This window comes from Ictalurus furcatus, chromosome 5 (genome assembly GCF_023375685.1).
Source record: "Ictalurus furcatus strain D&B chromosome 5, Billie_1.0, whole genome shotgun sequence".
Classification (NCBI taxonomy): Eukaryota; Metazoa; Chordata; class Actinopteri; order Siluriformes; family Ictaluridae; genus Ictalurus; species Ictalurus furcatus.
This window is the reverse complement of record NC_071259.1, coordinates 24,607,438-24,625,259: the sequence shown is the minus strand read 5'-3', so window position 1 is coordinate 24,625,259 and position 17,822 is coordinate 24,607,438. Positions and strand designations below refer to the sequence as shown.

Here is a 17,822-nt window from a genome sequence, read left to right as displayed (position 1 = left end):
ACACACACACACACACAGAGGCTGGAAGAATGACCTGAGCACTAACCTATTCTGTATTGTGAGGTGAAGAGGTTAAAGTGGTGTGGTCAGCAATGCGTTTGTGTCTCATTAGGTATCGTGCTGGTGGGGGAAAAACCCAGAACCAGTTGACTGTAGAGGAAATGAGGTCATTTGTGCGTCAGCTTTATAACTTGCCCTGCAGTCTAATGCAAGCACCGTTACTGAAGGTAACACACACACACACACTCTCAGAAGTTGCAGCATCCATGTACTTGCTTTATCCAGTAAGAGCCAATCAATCAAAGCTCAGTGCATCTATTTCTAGTGTGAAACAGACTCTTTGACTCCTAACGAGTAAAACTAGGAATTGCATTCATCTTAGCTCAGAGAATGCTGTAAGAGATCTCAATGGCTATATTTTACAGGCAAATGTTTCAGTCGGTCTGAATGATTTTATTCTGTATAAACAGATTATGTGTGCCTTAAATCCAGCATATTGAAAATTTTGATATACAAGCATGTTACATGTAATCCAAACTAAATGTACAGCACTGCATGTATCAAAATTATCCAACCCCCATTGCAAATCAGGTTTATTGTCTTTCAGCTGTTTGCAGTGAGCAAATCAAACAAAAGCAATTGAAATTTGTGCTGTTGTGAGGGATTGTATTCCGGGGTTGAATAATTTTGAAACTGGTGAAATCATTATAAGTTGCATTTTCAGTTGAATTTGGGGAAACCACTTGAAGTATTCATTGTGTTGAACTATTTCAATTGCTTTTGTTTGATTTGTTCATTACAAACAGCTGAAAGTCTGTAAATGTTGAAAATATACCTGATTTGCACTAGGGGTTGAATAATTTTGATTGCAACTGTAGCTCTTCATATGCACAATATAACAATAGGAGTCATGTCAAAGTGTAACTTGTAGCAACACACAGGCTTGAAAGCTATGCTAAGATTGGGATTGTAAATGAGGTTGGCTTTGAAGGTTTAAGTGGTAAATACTATTCTATTGCATCATTAAAAAAATGTATTAATCATTACACCTTATGTAATGAAATAGAAAGATCATTCAAATGGGTCTTTCATTAGTTTACTCTATATAATCTATGTATTTAGGTATTTCTATGAAGAATTTTATTTTTTCTAATATTTTTATGTAATTCTCTCTCTCTCTCTCTCTCTCCCTCCCTCGCGCTCTCACTCTCATCTCTCCCCTCTTTCTCTCATCTTCCCCTCTTTCTCTCATCTTCCCCTCTTTCTCAGGAGCTGCTGAACCGTATTGAGGATTTCCAGGCACACAGTGAGAAAGTTCTGTCTGATGCTGTGAGTGCAGATTCTGTGGTGGAGATTCAGGCCCTTCTAGATGAGAGCTCCGAGTTCGACGTGCATCTGCCAGAGGCTCCTCGGCTACGGGAGCGTCTGGAGATTGCTCGCTGGTTAGCAGCGGTGCGTCAAGCTGAGGAGTCAGGCAGCAGTGCCCGTGGCCTCACTCTGGACGCTATGCGGCAGCTGATCGACCGCGCTGTTGGCTTAACTTCCGACCCTGCGATAGAGCGTGCCATGGCTCGCCTGCAGGAGCTGCTCACTGTGTCTGAGCAGTGGGAGGAGAAAGCACAGGAGCTGCTGAAAGCCAGGTGGGGGCAGCATTGAGTCACTTAAACCAGATTACACACGGTTTGTGTTACACTGAGGCCAGTTCAGCTACAACTCGCATGTCGCGTTTGAACGTTTCCGACTTTTCTTCATCAAGGGTCATTTGAGACAACTCTCGCTAAAAGTTCCGGATGTTTCATGTCTACATCAATTCCAACGGCCAGAAATGTACATCAGCTGATTTCAGCTTTACTACTGTTTTGATCTCCCTTAGACCTCCACAGAGTGTGGAATCTCTGACTGCCATTCTGAAAGAGACTGAGGCCGTTCCTACGTACCTGCCCAACTGTCTGTTGCTGCGAGACGCCATTAACAGAGCCACAGAGTGGCTGAAGGAGGCTGAGGCTGTGCAGGTAAAGCACACTGGGGATCTTTCATTCTGCATTAATGCAGGATATCTACTTATGTTGTACCCTAAATAATTGTTATTAATAGTGGGGTTTCTATTTTGCAAATGTTATGTATATGTGAAAAAAATACTGTAAAAAGAATTTGCACATAATAAGTTTAGCTTATCAATAAATATAAATATTAAATATCAAATATTTTAAATATTTTAAATTTGGCTGGCAATTTTTTTATTTGGAAAATTTGCATAGTAGTTGAAAATAGTTGTTAATAGTTGAAAATGCAGTTGATGAATACAATCTGCATGTTCCTATTTCTTAACAAAACATTTATATGGAAACGTATCTGCTGTGTCTGAAGGAAAGCTAAACAATCCCCCCGGACAAGAGCTTTACTGAACATGTTGAGAACACTTCCTGTGATGGTGGATGTTGAGTTTTGTGTGTATGTATGTATGTCTGTGTTTAGTTGGGAGGGCGTGTCCCTGTGTTGGACACACTGTCCGACTTGGTGCTGAGGGCCCGTGCGATTCCCGTGCGGCTGGAGCCACTGGAGAGGTTGGAGGCGCTCGTCTCTGAGGTGCAGGCGTGGAAGGAGTCCGCAGCCAAAACTTTTCTCCTGAAAAACTCCTCTTTTACCCTGCTGGAGGTGAAATCTCACAGACGCTCACAAATGTTACTGTTTGTGTGGAAGCATTTTTTTTTAGCATATTAACATGACTTTCCTTTATTATTGCTCAGTGGAAGTGCATTTTCTTCAGTCTCTCCATGTCCCGCTCTCTGCAGGTGTTGTGTCCGCGGTGTGAGGTGGGAAGCTCTCTCAAAAGGAAGATGAAGAAGACAAAGGGAGATACAGTGTCATGTGGGAAAAAGAGAACAGGGAGACTGGACAATCTCAGTGATGTAGAGAAATCCCTGTCAGAGAGTAAAGACTCGGCTTCTGCTGTGAGTTAACACACACGTACACACAGTCACAATATGTGACAGTCACCTTAAATAGATCAGAAAATAAAATGTAAAATTATATTTAAAAAAGATGAGTACATTTCAGCAAAAGTTCAAAACCAGCTCAAATCACATGGGCTATCTGGGTGACAAAACTAAAACACACAGAATGTTTTAAAACACAGTACAAAATACTCCTTTTGTGAATCTTCACAATAAATCTGACACAATAAATACTGCAGAACAGTGGAAAAAATTATATGCAGCAAATAGGTTGGTACACAACCTCCTAAATCAAGATGTGTATAAAATATTCTGTGGTTAATTTGCATATTGGACATCAGATTGAAATTTCATGTTACTGAGCCTGTTTTGCATATTCATTTCCCTTTCAGATGGCGACTCTCGCTGAAGTCCGTTTGAAGGAGCTGGAGTCCTTGGCGCCTCTCCGTGCAGCTAACGAGTCTAAACTCCTCCCAGCAGCCGACTGCGGCGCACTCAAAGCGTGCGTGTGTCAGAAGTCTCCCATGGGTGCCATGCGTCAGTGCGAGTTGTGTCGCGATGCTTTCCACAGCGTGTGTGTACGTGGACAGGGGGACCCTTGTGAGTCCGAGCCCTGGTTGTGTCCTTTGTGTCGGCGTTCGGCGAAACCGGCTTTAGACAGGATCGTGCCGCTGATGGCGTCTCTGCAGAGGATCCGCGTGCGTTTACCAGAGGGAGACGCGCTGCGTTATATGATCGAACGCACAGTGGACTGGCAGCGGCGAGCACGGGAGGTCATTGCCTCATATAACCTTCCAACGACCGTTCAGGAGCACCAGGGAAGGCGCTGGGCAGGGGAAAGCAGTATGAAGGTGGGTGTGGTGCTGGGCATGATGGGTTGTCCCTCTAAAAACAGGCAGAAGAAAATACCTTATGCATGCCCTGAAAGTGGGTTCTGTTTGTGTTTCTCAACAATAAGGCTGTTATTGTATGTGTTTGTGTTCATCAGGGTCAGGACTGGAGCAAGTACAGTCAGGAGCAGTCTGTCTTTTACATAGAGCAGCGCTGCATCCCTCTGCAGGGTGAGTAGACATCTGCAACATCTCCATTTCCTATTTAGGCTATATTAAGACTACCATATTGTGGTGAGTGGTGTACTCATATGAATGAGAAATTTGTCAACCAGTGAAGATCATTTCTATAGTAGTTTAGTAACATTACAGCAGGGTTCTAACAAGGTGCTTGAAGTGCTTGAATTTGGCTTTTTGAAATGTAAGTATTAGAAAACCTTGAAAATAGCCATGTTCTATGTAGTGGTGCTTAAAAAGTGCTTGAATTATAAGAAGTCAATAAATACGAACTCGCTAAATAACTATAAAGTGTTTATTTTTGATAGAACACGAATACAATCCTTTCACTCAATATATGACACCCTGCTGCAGCCCCTCTTCCTCTTCCCACTATTTCATGCACTCATTTGAACAGAAACAGCTCTGGTCCACTTCTCAGGCCCATTTTTTTTCTGCCAAAAAAGCACCTATTGACAACTCTAGTCCAATTTTTGGACAAACTTTCGCTTCTTTCCGTAAAAGAGAGTGGCCAGTATTGCCCTGCCACAGCGAGGTCCTGCTTTCCCGCCGCAGGTACTCTTCTCTCTGCGGCTACTCTGTTCAGTGAGGGGCAGAGAGGAGCAGCACATTCATTGTGAGAGAAAAAAAAATAAAACAGTCGCTTCTAAGTTTCTCCCTGAGTGATCATTTTACATGTAAATATCGCCAAAATCACAGCACAGCCGTTGTCTTTAACTTACGTGTCTGGTGATTTTGTCAGACGATGTCGTGGTTATAAATCCGGATTTTAGCAGTGTATAGCAGCAGCTTGGAAATGGCTGGGAAGTGACTGCTTGTTAGCATGTCTTCTTGTAGTCACCGCGTTTCAGTCAATTTCATATTCGTTCCGTTTTCTGACAACAGAAAAACATGTAAATGAGAACAGCTTTATTGGGAATTCAGCTGTATTAAAATACAGTATGTGAGCACAGGGAACAGGAGAGAAGTAAAAGATGTAAAGGGCCGACACTAGGCAGAATGCAAATATGCGATGACGTAATGAACATGCTAATTAGTGCATGACCTCATCCAGCAACATTTAGTGACTTTCCATTGAAAGTTGTTGACAACAGTTCTCCTGTCACTCACCTGGAGTGTATTGACATTATGGTGAAGACAAAGAAATGTTTGGGAAATGCAAATTTAGTCCAACATGACTGGAAAAAGCACCAGATTATAAAATTGGTTGTGTTTTTAAAAAAAATATTATTATAATATGTAAGACTATGTTTGAATGAGATTTCTTGTATAGTCCTTGAAAATAAAATAGTGCTTGAAAAGTCCTTGAAAGTCCTGGAATTTCATTATGAAGCATCTGTACGAACCCTGTTACAAAGGCAGATGATTTACTTGCCTTGCTTGTTAGGCATTACTTGTTGAAAAACACTTGCACTTACAGCCATTGGGTTGCAGAGGGCCTAGTTCCCACTGCTTTAATGCTGGCCTCTGCTTTTGTTGTCATGTGAATGGCAACAGAAGTGGCAAAAAACTTATGTTCAACTAGAGGGCAGTATTGTTTCACTCATGTTCAAATAAGACATTTACAATTATTCATGTGATTCCATAAGTTTGTAAAAGACTGCAGTGATGCTTAACGTTTAAGTATTTTTAGATATAGATTTTCATTTGTAGATTTAATGCTGAGCACGAACTGAAATTCAGGTGTGGGGCAGAAGCTTTAGCATGGAGTAAAAGTGCGTGCGTGCGTGCGTGTGTGTGTGTGTGTGTGTGTGTGTGTGTGTTTTAGGTCTGAGTACAGAGCTGGAGGAGCTAATGGTAGAAGGATTATTGCTGCAGGTGTCACTGCCTGAGACTCAACAGTTGTACATGCTGCTACTAAACGGCCCCCCGGCCCAGTGCAGTCCACAGCATACACACCCAGCAACCGACAGCCCACAACACACACCCTACCACACTCAGGAACACACTTCACCACACAAAGAGGTAAGAGTGTGTATCAGAATCGGCTGTGTGTGTTGTATATAAGCACCGATGCTACTCTACTATACTACAATATCAGAGTTGACACTTTTTTTGTGTGTGTCTCTTGTCTTCTCAAAAGAGGGACTTGGTGACCCCAGCGGAAAAGAAAGCGAAGCGGCGGATGGAGAAAGAAGAGACGGAGCTAAAGATCGACGTGAGGGATCGAGGGAGCCCGAAAAGAAAGAAGCAGCGGATGAGAAGGGAGAAGCGGAAAGAGAGGAAAGCAGCTTCGGTATCTGCGTCACCGACTTACCTGTCTGATCTATCCCAGTCGGACGACTCTGAGGAGGACATGGTCCTCTGCCCAGCTGAGAGCTGCCTTCAGCCAGCTGGAGATGAGGTGTGTGTGGTGTTATGCTTGTTTATGCATTTTTATGTTATTACATTATGTTATGCCTCTCTCTTTTTTTTTTTTTTTTTCTGGAATTGGAATTGCTGAAAAAATCTGCATATGGTGTGTGTGTGTCACAGGTGTTCTGGGTGCAGTGTGACTGCTGTAACAAGTGGTTTCACATGATCTGTGTAGGCGTTTCTGAAAAGATAGCAGCCGAGGAAGACTACATGTGTGTCACCTGCAGCGCACGTTAACACAGGCTAGCACCAGAAATGAGACGGCGTGTAGAAGAGGAGCCGAGGCCTAGGAGGAGAACTACAAGTTCATCTCCCCTTTTATCCCTTTTGTACTATCCTTTTCCTGGTTGTGTAACTGATTGTTCCCAACACCCTCTGACCTCTGACCTTTGTAACAACGGTGCTATTTCCTCTTTTTTTATTTTTGGTTTTGGATTCTGGTTTTGGTTTTGGTTTTTGTTCTGAATGATGCTATTTGGTCATTTGTTTTTGTATTTTTACAACTTTTCTCCTTCTATTTGAACTGTGTGTGGTTGTCTAAAAATACAAATATGCTAAACGAAAAGCGTTACGTAGTAGAGTGTGGGGCACCCAACATGGGTTTCTGATCCGTTGCGTTGTCGACAATGAGAGCGAGGTCATTTTGTTCAAAGCATGTGAAAAAACAAATATAAAAGGGTTTCTTGTTTCTCGGGGACTTCTGCATGCTGAACACAAGAACGCAGAACACAAAAAAAAAAATTTTGTACCAAATATCTACAATAAACAAATAAGAAATGAAAACTTGTTTTTGGAAAACCCGCTGTTAGTACACATGCATCTGGGGATAATATAATTTCTTTATTTCCGTTTTCATTTTGTAGACTAGTTTTATTTATCTGAGCAATAATGTCAGTAAGCATCTGGAGACTTAGTGTGTATGAACTGTGTGCTGCTGCTTTAGAGGTGATGGTTGGTTGTACATGAAGTGTAAAGCATAGATGGTACAGTTTGGGTTGGTGATTAGTGATGTAGCAGCCAGAGAGACGTGTATAAAAGAAACTGCCACACAACTCATGTAGGCCATTTTGTGGGGTGGGAGGATGGAGACGGCCGCCGGGTTTAAGCTTGTTTAAAATGTCCCAGTTTATAGTGTGGAATAAAAGCCCTTTTGTCTAATATCTTACAAAAACTCTAGTGTCTTATTTATTTATTGTCTGTTCAAACCTCATGGTGTTTTTCAGTCATCTCATCACAATGACTGGATATTAAACCTTCTTAAACCCTTTAACATTAAAGCAAGTAAACTAAATGGCCAAAAGTTTGTGGACACCTGACAATCACAATCCTATATGCTTTTTGAACCTTTGCTGTTATAAATATCTCCACTCTTCTGGGAAGGCTTTCCATCAAATGTGTACAGTCCACTTAAGTTCTTCCACACCAACCTTGGCACACCAGGTCTTCACGGAGCTCACTTTGTACACAGGGGCACTGTTATATTGGAACAGGTTTGGGTCTCTTAATTCAAGTGATGGGAAATCATAATGCTACAACAAACAAAGGCAACCACTGAACCACCGCTCCCCAGTTATTAGAGACAAAATGGCAAGCTTTCTGTTTTCTTGAATCATATTTTCCTTTGTAAAACCTCCTTTAACATATTTGATTTGATCTAAAAGTTCATTAACCAAGTTAATTGACCAATGGCTTCAACTCTGGACTTGAATTATCAGATCTTTTTTATATATATATATATATATATTTTTAAAATGCTAATTAGATTTACCAATGGTGACAGCACGTTCAAAAGATTCAAAATTGTGTTGGTTAGAATGAGGTTGATGGCGATGGTATGATCAGCTCAGCTGTCTGGAGGGCAATGAGTCGTGCTCATCCTTCAGACTCCATGACACAGCCAGCTATGCTCTAGAATTATTGGCACCCATAATTTTGCAAGATTAAAAAAAAAAAATTAGAATTGATGTCTAATTTGTTTGGTAACAATTCTGGAGCAGAGCTAGCTGTTTAAAATACAGGGTGTCCTAAAAGGGGACTGTGTTTGCCAACACCATGCCGATTGTGCCTTCGTCAGTGGATGTTGGTGGACGTCCACTTCTCAGTTGGTCTGCAACCCTTCCACTCTTTGAATTTGTTAATAAGTTTGGCATCAGTGTCATGTGTGATGTGTGATGTGCTTGCCCTGTTTCCTGTTCAAGTCCATCGCAACCTTGTGACAGCTTCCTGATACTGCCATAAGAATGATCTCAATACGTTCTTCAATTGTGAAAGGCGGTCTTAAAGACTATCTAGAAAAACATATAATATAAACTAAGCATGTAAAAAAAATGGAAAAACATTTGCCTAAAAAGTGTTTCTGTGTGTATGGAGACTTTGGGAACACCATGTAGAATAGAATAGAACTGAATAAAATCCTAAACTTTTAAAGTTTAAACATTCAGTATTAGGACACAATATAGATTTATTTTGATGCAATTTTTTTTTCAAACATAACATATTTTTTTCTGCAAAAGTGTTAGCTGCTTAGGCCACATTCAGAATACATTATAACTATTCAAATACTATGCCAGCTATGCTTATGAGTTGCTGATGTAGGTGTGTGCAATCAGTTGTCTCCTGCCTCCTGCAATTCAGGGAATATTTTTATACCATTTTCTTTTCTTATGGAAGCAAACTAAGTCATTTTTAGAATAATAAGTTTGGACAGCATGTATGCTTTGGGAGGTGCTGCCCGCCTTCTTGGCAGAGATTGGTTTGGTTAATACAGCTTGACTGCTTTACTGTACCCAGTTTATAGGCGACAGTAAGGGAGACATTGTTTTGTTTAGAACACCAGTCGTTACAAGTATGTAAATAAATTTTAGCCCGGAGTGTTGCGTTAAACATTGCTTAGCCCCGCTTTAATATGATGTCAAGCTCTCTGTGCGCTTTGGAATTTTGGACGCTCCGGATTTCGGGAACGCGGCTGCGCGCGAGCTCGTGGTGCTATTCTCGCGCAGTCAACTTGCAGTCTCCAGTCCTGTGCACTTCAGACAAGATTATGTTTCGCAGAGGTTTGGGTTCTCTGACTCGTTTTTAGAACACTTTGGACAGGTTGGTGTGAAGCATCGTTTCCATAATGTCGAGGAGGAAAGTTCGTCTCGCGCGCTCTGAGCGCACAGTGAGCGAGGACTCGGATATAGACAGTCTGCTGGCGAGTCTCTCTCCCGATGAGGTGGAGGAGCTGGAGAGAGAGCTGGTTGTCATCGACCCGGATCCCAGTGTACCGGTGGGGCTCAGGCAGAGAAACCAGACCGACAAACAGCCGACACGTGGCTACGACCGTGAAGCCATGCTGGTCTACTGCGAGCGCGAGACCAAGAAACTCCTAGAGCGCGAGCTGTCCTTTGAGGTGATGTGTATATGCAAAGTGCACACTAGACACGGTGTGTATACTTCCAAGTGATGTATACACAGAGTAAAGTGCGCACTAGACCTTATGAATAGATTCAAATAAGCCAGATGTGTAGCCTTGACTGATCATCACTTATACTGGGTGGTAAGAAAAACAAATATGATTGGCAAGTATTTAGGCAATGTCAAGTGTATTATTGAAGGTCAAAACAGGTCGAACTGTAAGAAGCCACATTTAAGACTTTCACTATATTTGGATTGTGGATTGTGGGCCAAAAGTGGGCCAAATCGTACTGACATAACATGGTCATATGTTAGAGGAAATCTTCAGTGATGGGTCAGTACTGGGGCAGTCTTCAGTGATGGGTCAGTACTGGGGCAATCTTCAGTGATGGGCCAGTACTGGGGCAGTCTTCAGTGATGGGTCAGTACTGGGGCAGTCTTCAGTGATGGGTCAGTACTGGGGCAGTCTTCAGTGATGGGCCAATACTGGGGCAATCTTCAGTGATGGGCCAGTACTGGGGCAATCTTCAGTGATGGGCCAATACTGGGGCAATCTTCAGTGATGGGGCCATTTTTTTGTAAACACACATGGAGTCGTCTCTCACAACTAAGTATGAAAAATTTTGGAAGACCTTTTGCTAAAACATATTAATTTCCCTTATGTATGGAGACTTTTTGGACACCCTGTTGTTACTGGTGAATATATTGTAAAATGATAAGACGAGACTTTAAGATGTTAGGATGCAATGTAAAGATGTGTTCGTTATTGTTTTATTTATTTATTTATTACGTATTTATTCATTATGCTTATTATTCCCATTTTTTTAATGTTACCGATAGTCAACTAAGCTGACCTCTTATTACCTACCTGACTTTCAGCACCTACATCCATTCAGGTGGAAATGTAGTATGACAAGTATGACAAGTAGAGCTTATTGATTGTACAGAGTTTACAAGGCTGCTAAGGAGACACAGGTGATGAATTCTAGTTTGTGTGTAGATTGGTCAGTCAGATATGGCTGGCATGCACTACTGATCCTTCCTGTCGTCAAAATGCTTACAGTGGACAGATGGTCACCATCGGGACAGCTAGCACTTCCAGCTAATTAGTGATTATGCTGTAGTGGGGGACAGTCCAGAGTCAACATTCTTAACTCAAACCAACATTTACAAAATACATTTTGTATTGTAATTTTTTAATTTTCATGTTCTTGTTGTCCTGGTGAGTTTGTTTCTATCCATCGTAGTAATTGGCTTTTGTCAAACACTAGCATGGAACAAGAATTTCTGGCTAAATAATTATATTGCTGCCATTGAAATAATGTGAATTCAGCAAAGCATCCTTATATTTACACATTGCTTTAAGGAAACTGCAAACAGTCCTCAAGGAGAATCCTATAAATGGGGCATCAGTTGTCTGTACATGACCAAGATGTCTCTCTGTAACTGTTGTGTGTACGCTACTATAAACACAGGCCTGGCTCAAAGTGGTGTCTCCAACTACACACTGACGTTGTGGATACCACAGGGCATTTATTACCCATGATGGATATAAACTAAACAAATAGAACTGAACTACATTTCATCTCCAACATTTTTAATCAAACATATCCATATGGAATTGATGGGTTAGCTGGTCAAATTGGGGTTCAGTTTGAGTTGCTATAGGACTAAACTAAACTAATCTCGATTTCCATTAAAATTACGTTTAACCCAAGAAAATCTACCCATGAATGCTACATAAAGCATAGCTTCTGTAGCACATCTCTGCTCTAAGTTCACAGATCCCTTGTCTGTATGAGTTGAGAGCAAGTGTTGAGTGCTACAGGCTTTAACAGGTGCTGCAGAAAGTTTAGTAAGGGGATACAGAGCAAAAGGGTCGAGGGTTCTGTTTAAAATCTATTGAGACATGTTGTTTGCTTTAAATACATCCAGCAAAGCAAGGAAACCCTTGCTCAACACATACAAACACAGTTTGGATGTTCACTATGGGATCTCCTGTTTCTGTAACATTGCTAAGCAATTCTGTCTCTATTTATATTGTTCATAAGTAGCAAAGGTTAAATGAGTCACTATGATCATCATACCGATCATAAAACTGATATCTTCAAAGAATAAAAAATAAAGTAGTCACCATTAGTTTGAATCAGAGCATAGGTTTGCATGAAATATATTTTTTTTGGTAGATATAAAAATACAGTAATATCTTGTTTGTGCCAGATGTATGATGTTCACACCATCACCATACATATTCAGCTCCCATTTCTTTTGCCAAAATTCCCAGTACTGTTGTGTTTGTAATTTATTTGAAATCTGTTCATCTAAGGTTAAATTCTTATTTTAGTAAGTATGCAGAAGTCTTGTCATGCTTTGGGAATGAACTTGTGGTCAGAATGCTCTCTCTTTGGACGTGGAAATGATTAGTACTCCGATGTCTGAGCTCTGCTAGGTGGAATTCCTGGCGTGAGTGTTGTTCCTTGAATTTCAGCCTTATAAGGGCATGTCTGAGGGTTCCAAGACTTCTTCAAACAATGGCACAATAATCTAGCGTGCAGGCTCATTTTTCTAATGGAGTCTAAGAATAGCTCTGTGCAATTAACTGCAACCAATGTTTACTGTAGTATGCCTATCTGCCTTTTAAATAATGTTGACTTGTAAAAATGTAAAGTAACATTTTAACTGAAAATTTGTATGACAGTAGGTAATAACAATACATAGGATATGGAATTACACAGATGGACAACAAAAAAAGAGATCAAACATAAACATTAAAGCCTTTGTCCACTTATGTCCATTTAGATTTTCTAACTATTAGCTGTAGTTTCTGGAGTAAACACAGCGTTGAGTGACAAAAGAAAGAATGATGTTTTTCTTCCTGCTGTTTTCTTCTGGCTAGTTTGAGCTGGGAATAGGAGCTGTCAGGTACTTTCATGTACAGATCAGAATCTTGTGTGGTTGCTTATGCATTTCAGAAACAGTCCTAGAGTTTGCACAATATGTTGAACCTTAAGGAAATCCTACAACAGCAGATGACCACATTGGGTTCTACACCTCTCAGCCAAGAACAGGAATTTAAGGCAGCTGAGTACTGGAAAAATATTGCCTGGTCATCACCAGTATTAAACGTTCTAGTTTTGGTGAACCTTTGCCCACTGTAGCCTCAAATTCCTGTTCTTTGCCGACAGGAATGGAACCCAATGTTGTCTCCTGATGTTGTAGTCCATCTACCTGAAGGTTCAATGTGTTTTGAGTTTTGAGAATCTTTTCTCTCATCAGCAAGCTGTGCCTGCCTGCAGAACGACCACTCACTGTATTTTTTTGCTTTTCACACCTCTATATCTCTATAAACTCTAGAGACTGTTGAGAATGATAATCCCAGGTTTCTGAAATACTCAAACCAGCCCATCTCTGACCAACATCTATGCTATGGTCAAAGTCCTGCGCTGATGTAAAGGTGTGAGGGTGTTCCTAATAAAGTTGTCATTGAGTGTATATTTACTGAATCTACCCTTGGTAAATGCACATTTTATGGGCATTTTAAACATTTTTATCATCACTATTTTTTTACATTTCAAGCCATGTTTATTGAGGCATTAAACGACCAATTTCACCAAGTATTTATTTTAAAGAATCAATGACGTTTGAGCTGTTTGGTTGACTAGTCTCTACCTTATTCATGTTTTAACTGGTCATTTTTACTTTGATGTATGTGTTCTTCAGGGGGAGGTTAAAGGTGAAGGCCGTAGACGGGATCGGCTAAGGAGAACAAGAAGCAAAGAACAGCGGAGCTTTTCTAGGTCACACAGCCGTGAAGCATCTGACAAGGATGAGGCCAAAGATGAAAAAGCACATGTCAAAGAGGAAAAAACTTTGTACAAAAATTGCAAGGATGGAGAAACGAAAATCGAGAATGAGGTCAATGAGACCTCTGAGATCAAGCCAGAATGCAGAGAAACAGAGAGAGGGAAAGAAATGTTATCAGTGACGAATCTAGAAGGAGAGGTCGAAAATAAAAAATATAAACAAAGGGAGGCATCTAAGAAAGAGCAAGGTAGCAGCAAGACATCAGAGCTCATCTCTAAACTACAAAAAAAGGAAGATAATAAAGAGAAGGAGAGAAAGGACAACAGTAAGAATGGAGAAAACTTGAGAACAAAAGGGTTGATATCCAAGTTACAGGGCAACAAAGAGGTAGAAAACAGGGAGAAAGAAGAAAAAGGGAAGGAGGTAGAGAAAAAAAGAGAGAGTAAAACAAAAGGACTAGTCTCCAAACTGGAGGAGCAGAAGAGCCAAAAAGATCATGGCAGAGTGCCAGAAAGGAGAAGCAGACTGAGAAACCTGGAGGATCCTGTGATAGAGAAAAAGAAAGAAAAGGAAGAGGAAAAGTGCATTGAGAAAAGTAAACTCTACCCTGAAAGAGATATAACTGGAACAGAGAAAAGAAAGGACAGACTGAAACGGTGGGGAAAAGTGGATGAGATAGAGATGGAGCAAGAAAGACAGAAAGAGGAAGAGAAAAAGCCAGGGAGAGGTAAAGATGAAGGGAAAGGTGTAGTGAAGAATGCTAAAACTCACAATAATGTTACTGAGACCTGCAGTAGTGGAGATGACCAGTCTGCCAAAACAGAAGATGAGGAAGATTATATGGACAGTGATACTGGCTCCAGCATGTTTGATGACCTCTTGGAGCAAGTGCGCAGTGATGATCCTGAACTCACCGAGCTTAACGTCAACAATTCTGATGTTATCAAGACAGATACACTGATCCAGTTTGCTGAAGGACTTCGCAGTAACACTCACATTAAAACATTTGCTCTTGCCAACACAAGAGCTGACGATCATGTTGCTTTTGCCATTGCTGGGACTTTACGGAACAACACTACGTTAACAGGAATCAACCTGGATTCCAACCTTCTCACTGGCAAAGGCATTCTGGCTATCATTGATTCTTTGCAGCACAATGCCACCCTTAAAGAGCTTCGCTTCCACAACCAGAGACACATCTGTGGAGGGAAGACTGAGATGGAAATGGCTAAGGTACTACGGGATAATACTTCGTTACTCAAGTTGGGTTATCACTTTGAGCTAGCTGGGCCAAGGATGACCATGACCAACATCCTTAGTCGTAATATGGACCGTCAGCGTCAGAAACGACTGGAAGAACAACGTCTTGTCAAGCAGGAAGCTCATGCAAGTTCAGCACCCCCTAGTGAAGAGAAAAAGAAGCTTATACCTGATAAGCCCAAACTTAAGCAAACTCCACAGTCTAACCCTGTTGAGAAAAAGGAATCTATCCTAGCAAAAGTTTCCAAATTTAACAATCCCTCTTCACCCCCCAAAGCCACTCCACACCCCAAGTCCACAGCTGCCCCCCAATCCTCCAAAGCAACAGGTAAAAAAGGTGGGCTTACAACAGAGTCAAGCCCAGGACCTCCAGCTCCTCCTCCTCCTCCTGCCCCAGTGATGGATATTCAGGCACTTCGGAGGTCGTTGACCTCAGTCTCTCAGCGCAAACAAGACAGCAGCAATGTCTCAGAACGTGGAACACAAAAAAGTTCCAGAGATCAGTTGCTGGACTCTATCAGGAACTGCAATATGAACACGCTCAAAAAAGTAAGTAGATAGAAATCAGTCCTAACATGACTGAGGTATTTGAGATATATATATATATATATATATATATATATATATATATATATATATATATATATATATATATATATAAAAACACAGCACATACTATATAACATATTTGCTTTATATAGTAAGCTGCAGGCTAATGGCTACATAGTTTCTTATGCAGGGATGGATTAGTAAATCCTTGTTCTCTGGCTAGGAAACTGCAGAGGGTCCGTGTTCTATGTATTCTGTGTTATGATTATCAGAGTAATGGCCTAATCAGACACCTAAAATCTGTGTTGTTGAAGACCTCTTAGGGGCCAGGCCCCCAGGCAGGTGCACAGTAGGACCCTGGCTGTAATCCATCCCTAACCTTATAGGGTGTAAGCGAAGGGCTCACTACATGTCACTCAGGAAGGCCTTTTTAATTACTGACTATGGCTGTGTTCAAATAAACAAAGCAAACAAAGTTCCAATGGAATTTTTTTGCGATTAAATATTCTTTAGTAGATGCCCTTTTACAGTTTTCTATTTTTGACAGTTATTAAACAGTAATTAATTTAAATTCTTATTAAACATAGCAACAACTTTTTTGAAAGAAATATCTGGCAGTGTGTTTTCCTGGCACCGATGATCATTTACATTTTGACTACTTTGGATAAACAATTGTGTTTTCCATCCATTTCCCCTCCCTTACCCCCCATACCACTTCTCCCAACTATTTGCTCTCTATCTCTCTAGGTTGAGGTTCCTAAGTGGCTGAAGTAGCAGATGGCAGAAAAATCAGAAGAGGATCGAACCAGCTTTAGTGGATGTCCATGATGACAATGATGGATCTGGAGTCCAAAAGCAAATACAGTACTATTAGAGAACTTTGGTACATTAGAGCGATGCTCATAAAGTATTATATACTAAAAGTTGGATCCTTAAAGCTATAACAGAATTGGACTTAAAAGATTTTTTTCTATTTAATAGTTCAATTGAGGAGGTCACAATAATGTTTTAAAACATGAAGATCTTATAATGAGCACACATTCTTTGTAAATCATATTTTAGTTTAATGCCTATATATTCTTGATATAATTAATTTTTTGGGCTTGAAAATTGTTGAAATGTGGATGTTGACTACGAAAACAAAATTTGTCTTAAAAGGGAAAAAGGCCATTAACTACACATTACAACTTTGTCTCGAATCCAGAATAACACTAAACTGTGCAAGTCTATGAGCTGCATTTTGAAAAAGTCTAAGCTTGGATGAAGTCTAAGCTGAGTTTGTAGTTCAGCCCATTTATATACAGTTACATTAACTCCTTAGGCAGACAATTTTATCTATAGCAATTTATCTGCATAGATTAAGGGTCTTTCCAAAGGGCCCAACAATGTCTCTCAAGCGGTTTTGTTCCAAATGTCATGAAGAAAAAATAATAAAAGCACCGTTGCTGTACTTAGTTGAGATGGATTTTTGTTTCTGCTTGCTAAAGTATATTAAATGTTGCTTTTGGGGATAAATTGTGTAAAATGCAGCCTAAATGTGTGTTTGGAAAAGTGATTTAGAGTTTAGAATTACTGTTTCATTTTTTTTTTCCTGTAAGACTGGTGGATAATTGAAGATAATAATAATGATAATAATAATAATAAACAACTTTAATTAATAAAGCGCCTTTAAAAGCAGCTTCTCAAAGTGCTGTACACAAAATAAGCAGTACACAGAAAAATAAAACATAAAAGTTAATAAGAACAACAGTGTTAATAATAATACTACTAATAATACTACTAATATTAATAAAAGAAGATATCAGAAGTCAAATGCAAGTTTAAAAAACTGTGTCTTAAGTAGAGCTTTAAAAATGCCAAAAGTCTGAGCTGCCCTGAGTTCAGGTGGAAGAGAGTTCCAAAGTGAAGGAGCATACACAGAAAAAGCCCTGTCACCCATAGATTTTAGGCGGGTTTGTAGAACAGTTAACAAATTGCACCGTGAGGAGCGCAGTCTGCGATTTGGGGTGTAAGGGATTAATAAACCAGATAAGTAATGCGGAGCCAAGCCATGTAGTGCCTTGTATGTCAACATCATAATCTTAAAATCGACACGGAACCTGACCGAGAGCCAGTGTAAGGACTCCAAAACAGGAGTAACATGTTTACATTTCCTGGTACTTGTCAGGATCCTGGCGGCAGAGTTTTGAACATATTGCAATTTGTTGATTGTGGATATAGAAACTCCGGCTAAAACGGCGTTGCAGTAATCCAGCTGAGTAACAACAAATGAGTTTCAGTTTTTCAGCTACAGACAAGTTTAGCATTGGGCGCAGTCTAGCTATATTTCTGAGGTGAAAAAAGGATGCCTTCATAGTGCTCTGAACAAAAGAATCAAATGTGAGGCTGGTATCGAAAATTACTCCAAGGTTCCTCATTTTACTTTGGGTCTCTAGAA

At 40.4% G+C, this 17,822-nt stretch overlaps 2 protein-coding genes across 5 annotated transcripts in view; both read left to right on the top strand.

Annotated features, from left to right (window-relative positions):
• Nucleotides 1–7,547, top strand: part of kdm5bb (lysine (K)-specific demethylase 5Bb) — a 29,639-nt gene extending 22,092 nt beyond the window's left edge. For all 4 annotated transcript variants that reach the window (XM_053625374.1, XM_053625372.1, XM_053625375.1 and 1 more), the window contains 10 exons: nucleotides 113–227; nucleotides 1,270–1,640; nucleotides 1,874–2,012; nucleotides 2,476–2,655; nucleotides 2,793–2,951; nucleotides 3,347–3,805; nucleotides 3,943–4,015; nucleotides 5,790–5,986; nucleotides 6,105–6,365; nucleotides 6,497–7,547. In XM_053625374.1, the coding sequence (XP_053481349.1) occupies nucleotides 113–227; nucleotides 1,270–1,640; nucleotides 1,874–2,012; nucleotides 2,476–2,655; nucleotides 2,793–2,951; nucleotides 3,347–3,805; nucleotides 3,943–4,015; nucleotides 5,790–5,986; nucleotides 6,105–6,365; nucleotides 6,497–6,613 (2,071 nt within the window). In that variant the 3' untranslated portion in view covers nucleotides 6,614–7,547. The remainder of the gene's footprint in view (nucleotides 1–112; nucleotides 228–1,269; nucleotides 1,641–1,873; nucleotides 2,013–2,475; nucleotides 2,656–2,792; nucleotides 2,952–3,346; nucleotides 3,806–3,942; nucleotides 4,016–5,789; nucleotides 5,987–6,104; nucleotides 6,366–6,496) is intronic.
• Nucleotides 7,548–8,969: 1,422 nt separating this feature from the next.
• Nucleotides 8,970–17,769, top strand: LOC128608012 (leiomodin-1). The gene is made up of 3 exons (XM_053625365.1): nucleotides 8,970–9,767; nucleotides 13,493–15,385; nucleotides 16,133–17,769. The coding sequence occupies exons 1-3, from the start codon at nucleotides 9,495–9,497 to the stop codon at nucleotides 16,157–16,159; spliced, it is 2,193 nt and encodes a 730-aa protein (XP_053481340.1). The 5' UTR covers nucleotides 8,970–9,494; the 3' UTR covers nucleotides 16,160–17,769.
• The last annotated feature ends 53 nt before the right edge of the window (nucleotides 17,770–17,822 follow it).

Bases quoted from the DNA above. Each gene is read 5' to 3' on its own strand.
- LOC128608012 (XM_053625365.1), top strand. From the start codon at position 9,495: ATGTCGAGGAGGAAAGTTCGTCTCGCGCGCTCTGAGCGCACAGTGAGC. The intron at 9,768-13,492 runs GTGATGTGTATA...TGTGTTCTTCAG, and splicing joins AGCGCGAGCTGTCCTTTGAG to GGGGAGGTTAAAGGTGAAGG. The intron at 15,386-16,132 runs GTAAGTAGATAG...CTATCTCTCTAG, and splicing joins ATATGAACACGCTCAAAAAA to GTTGAGGTTCCTAAGTGGCT.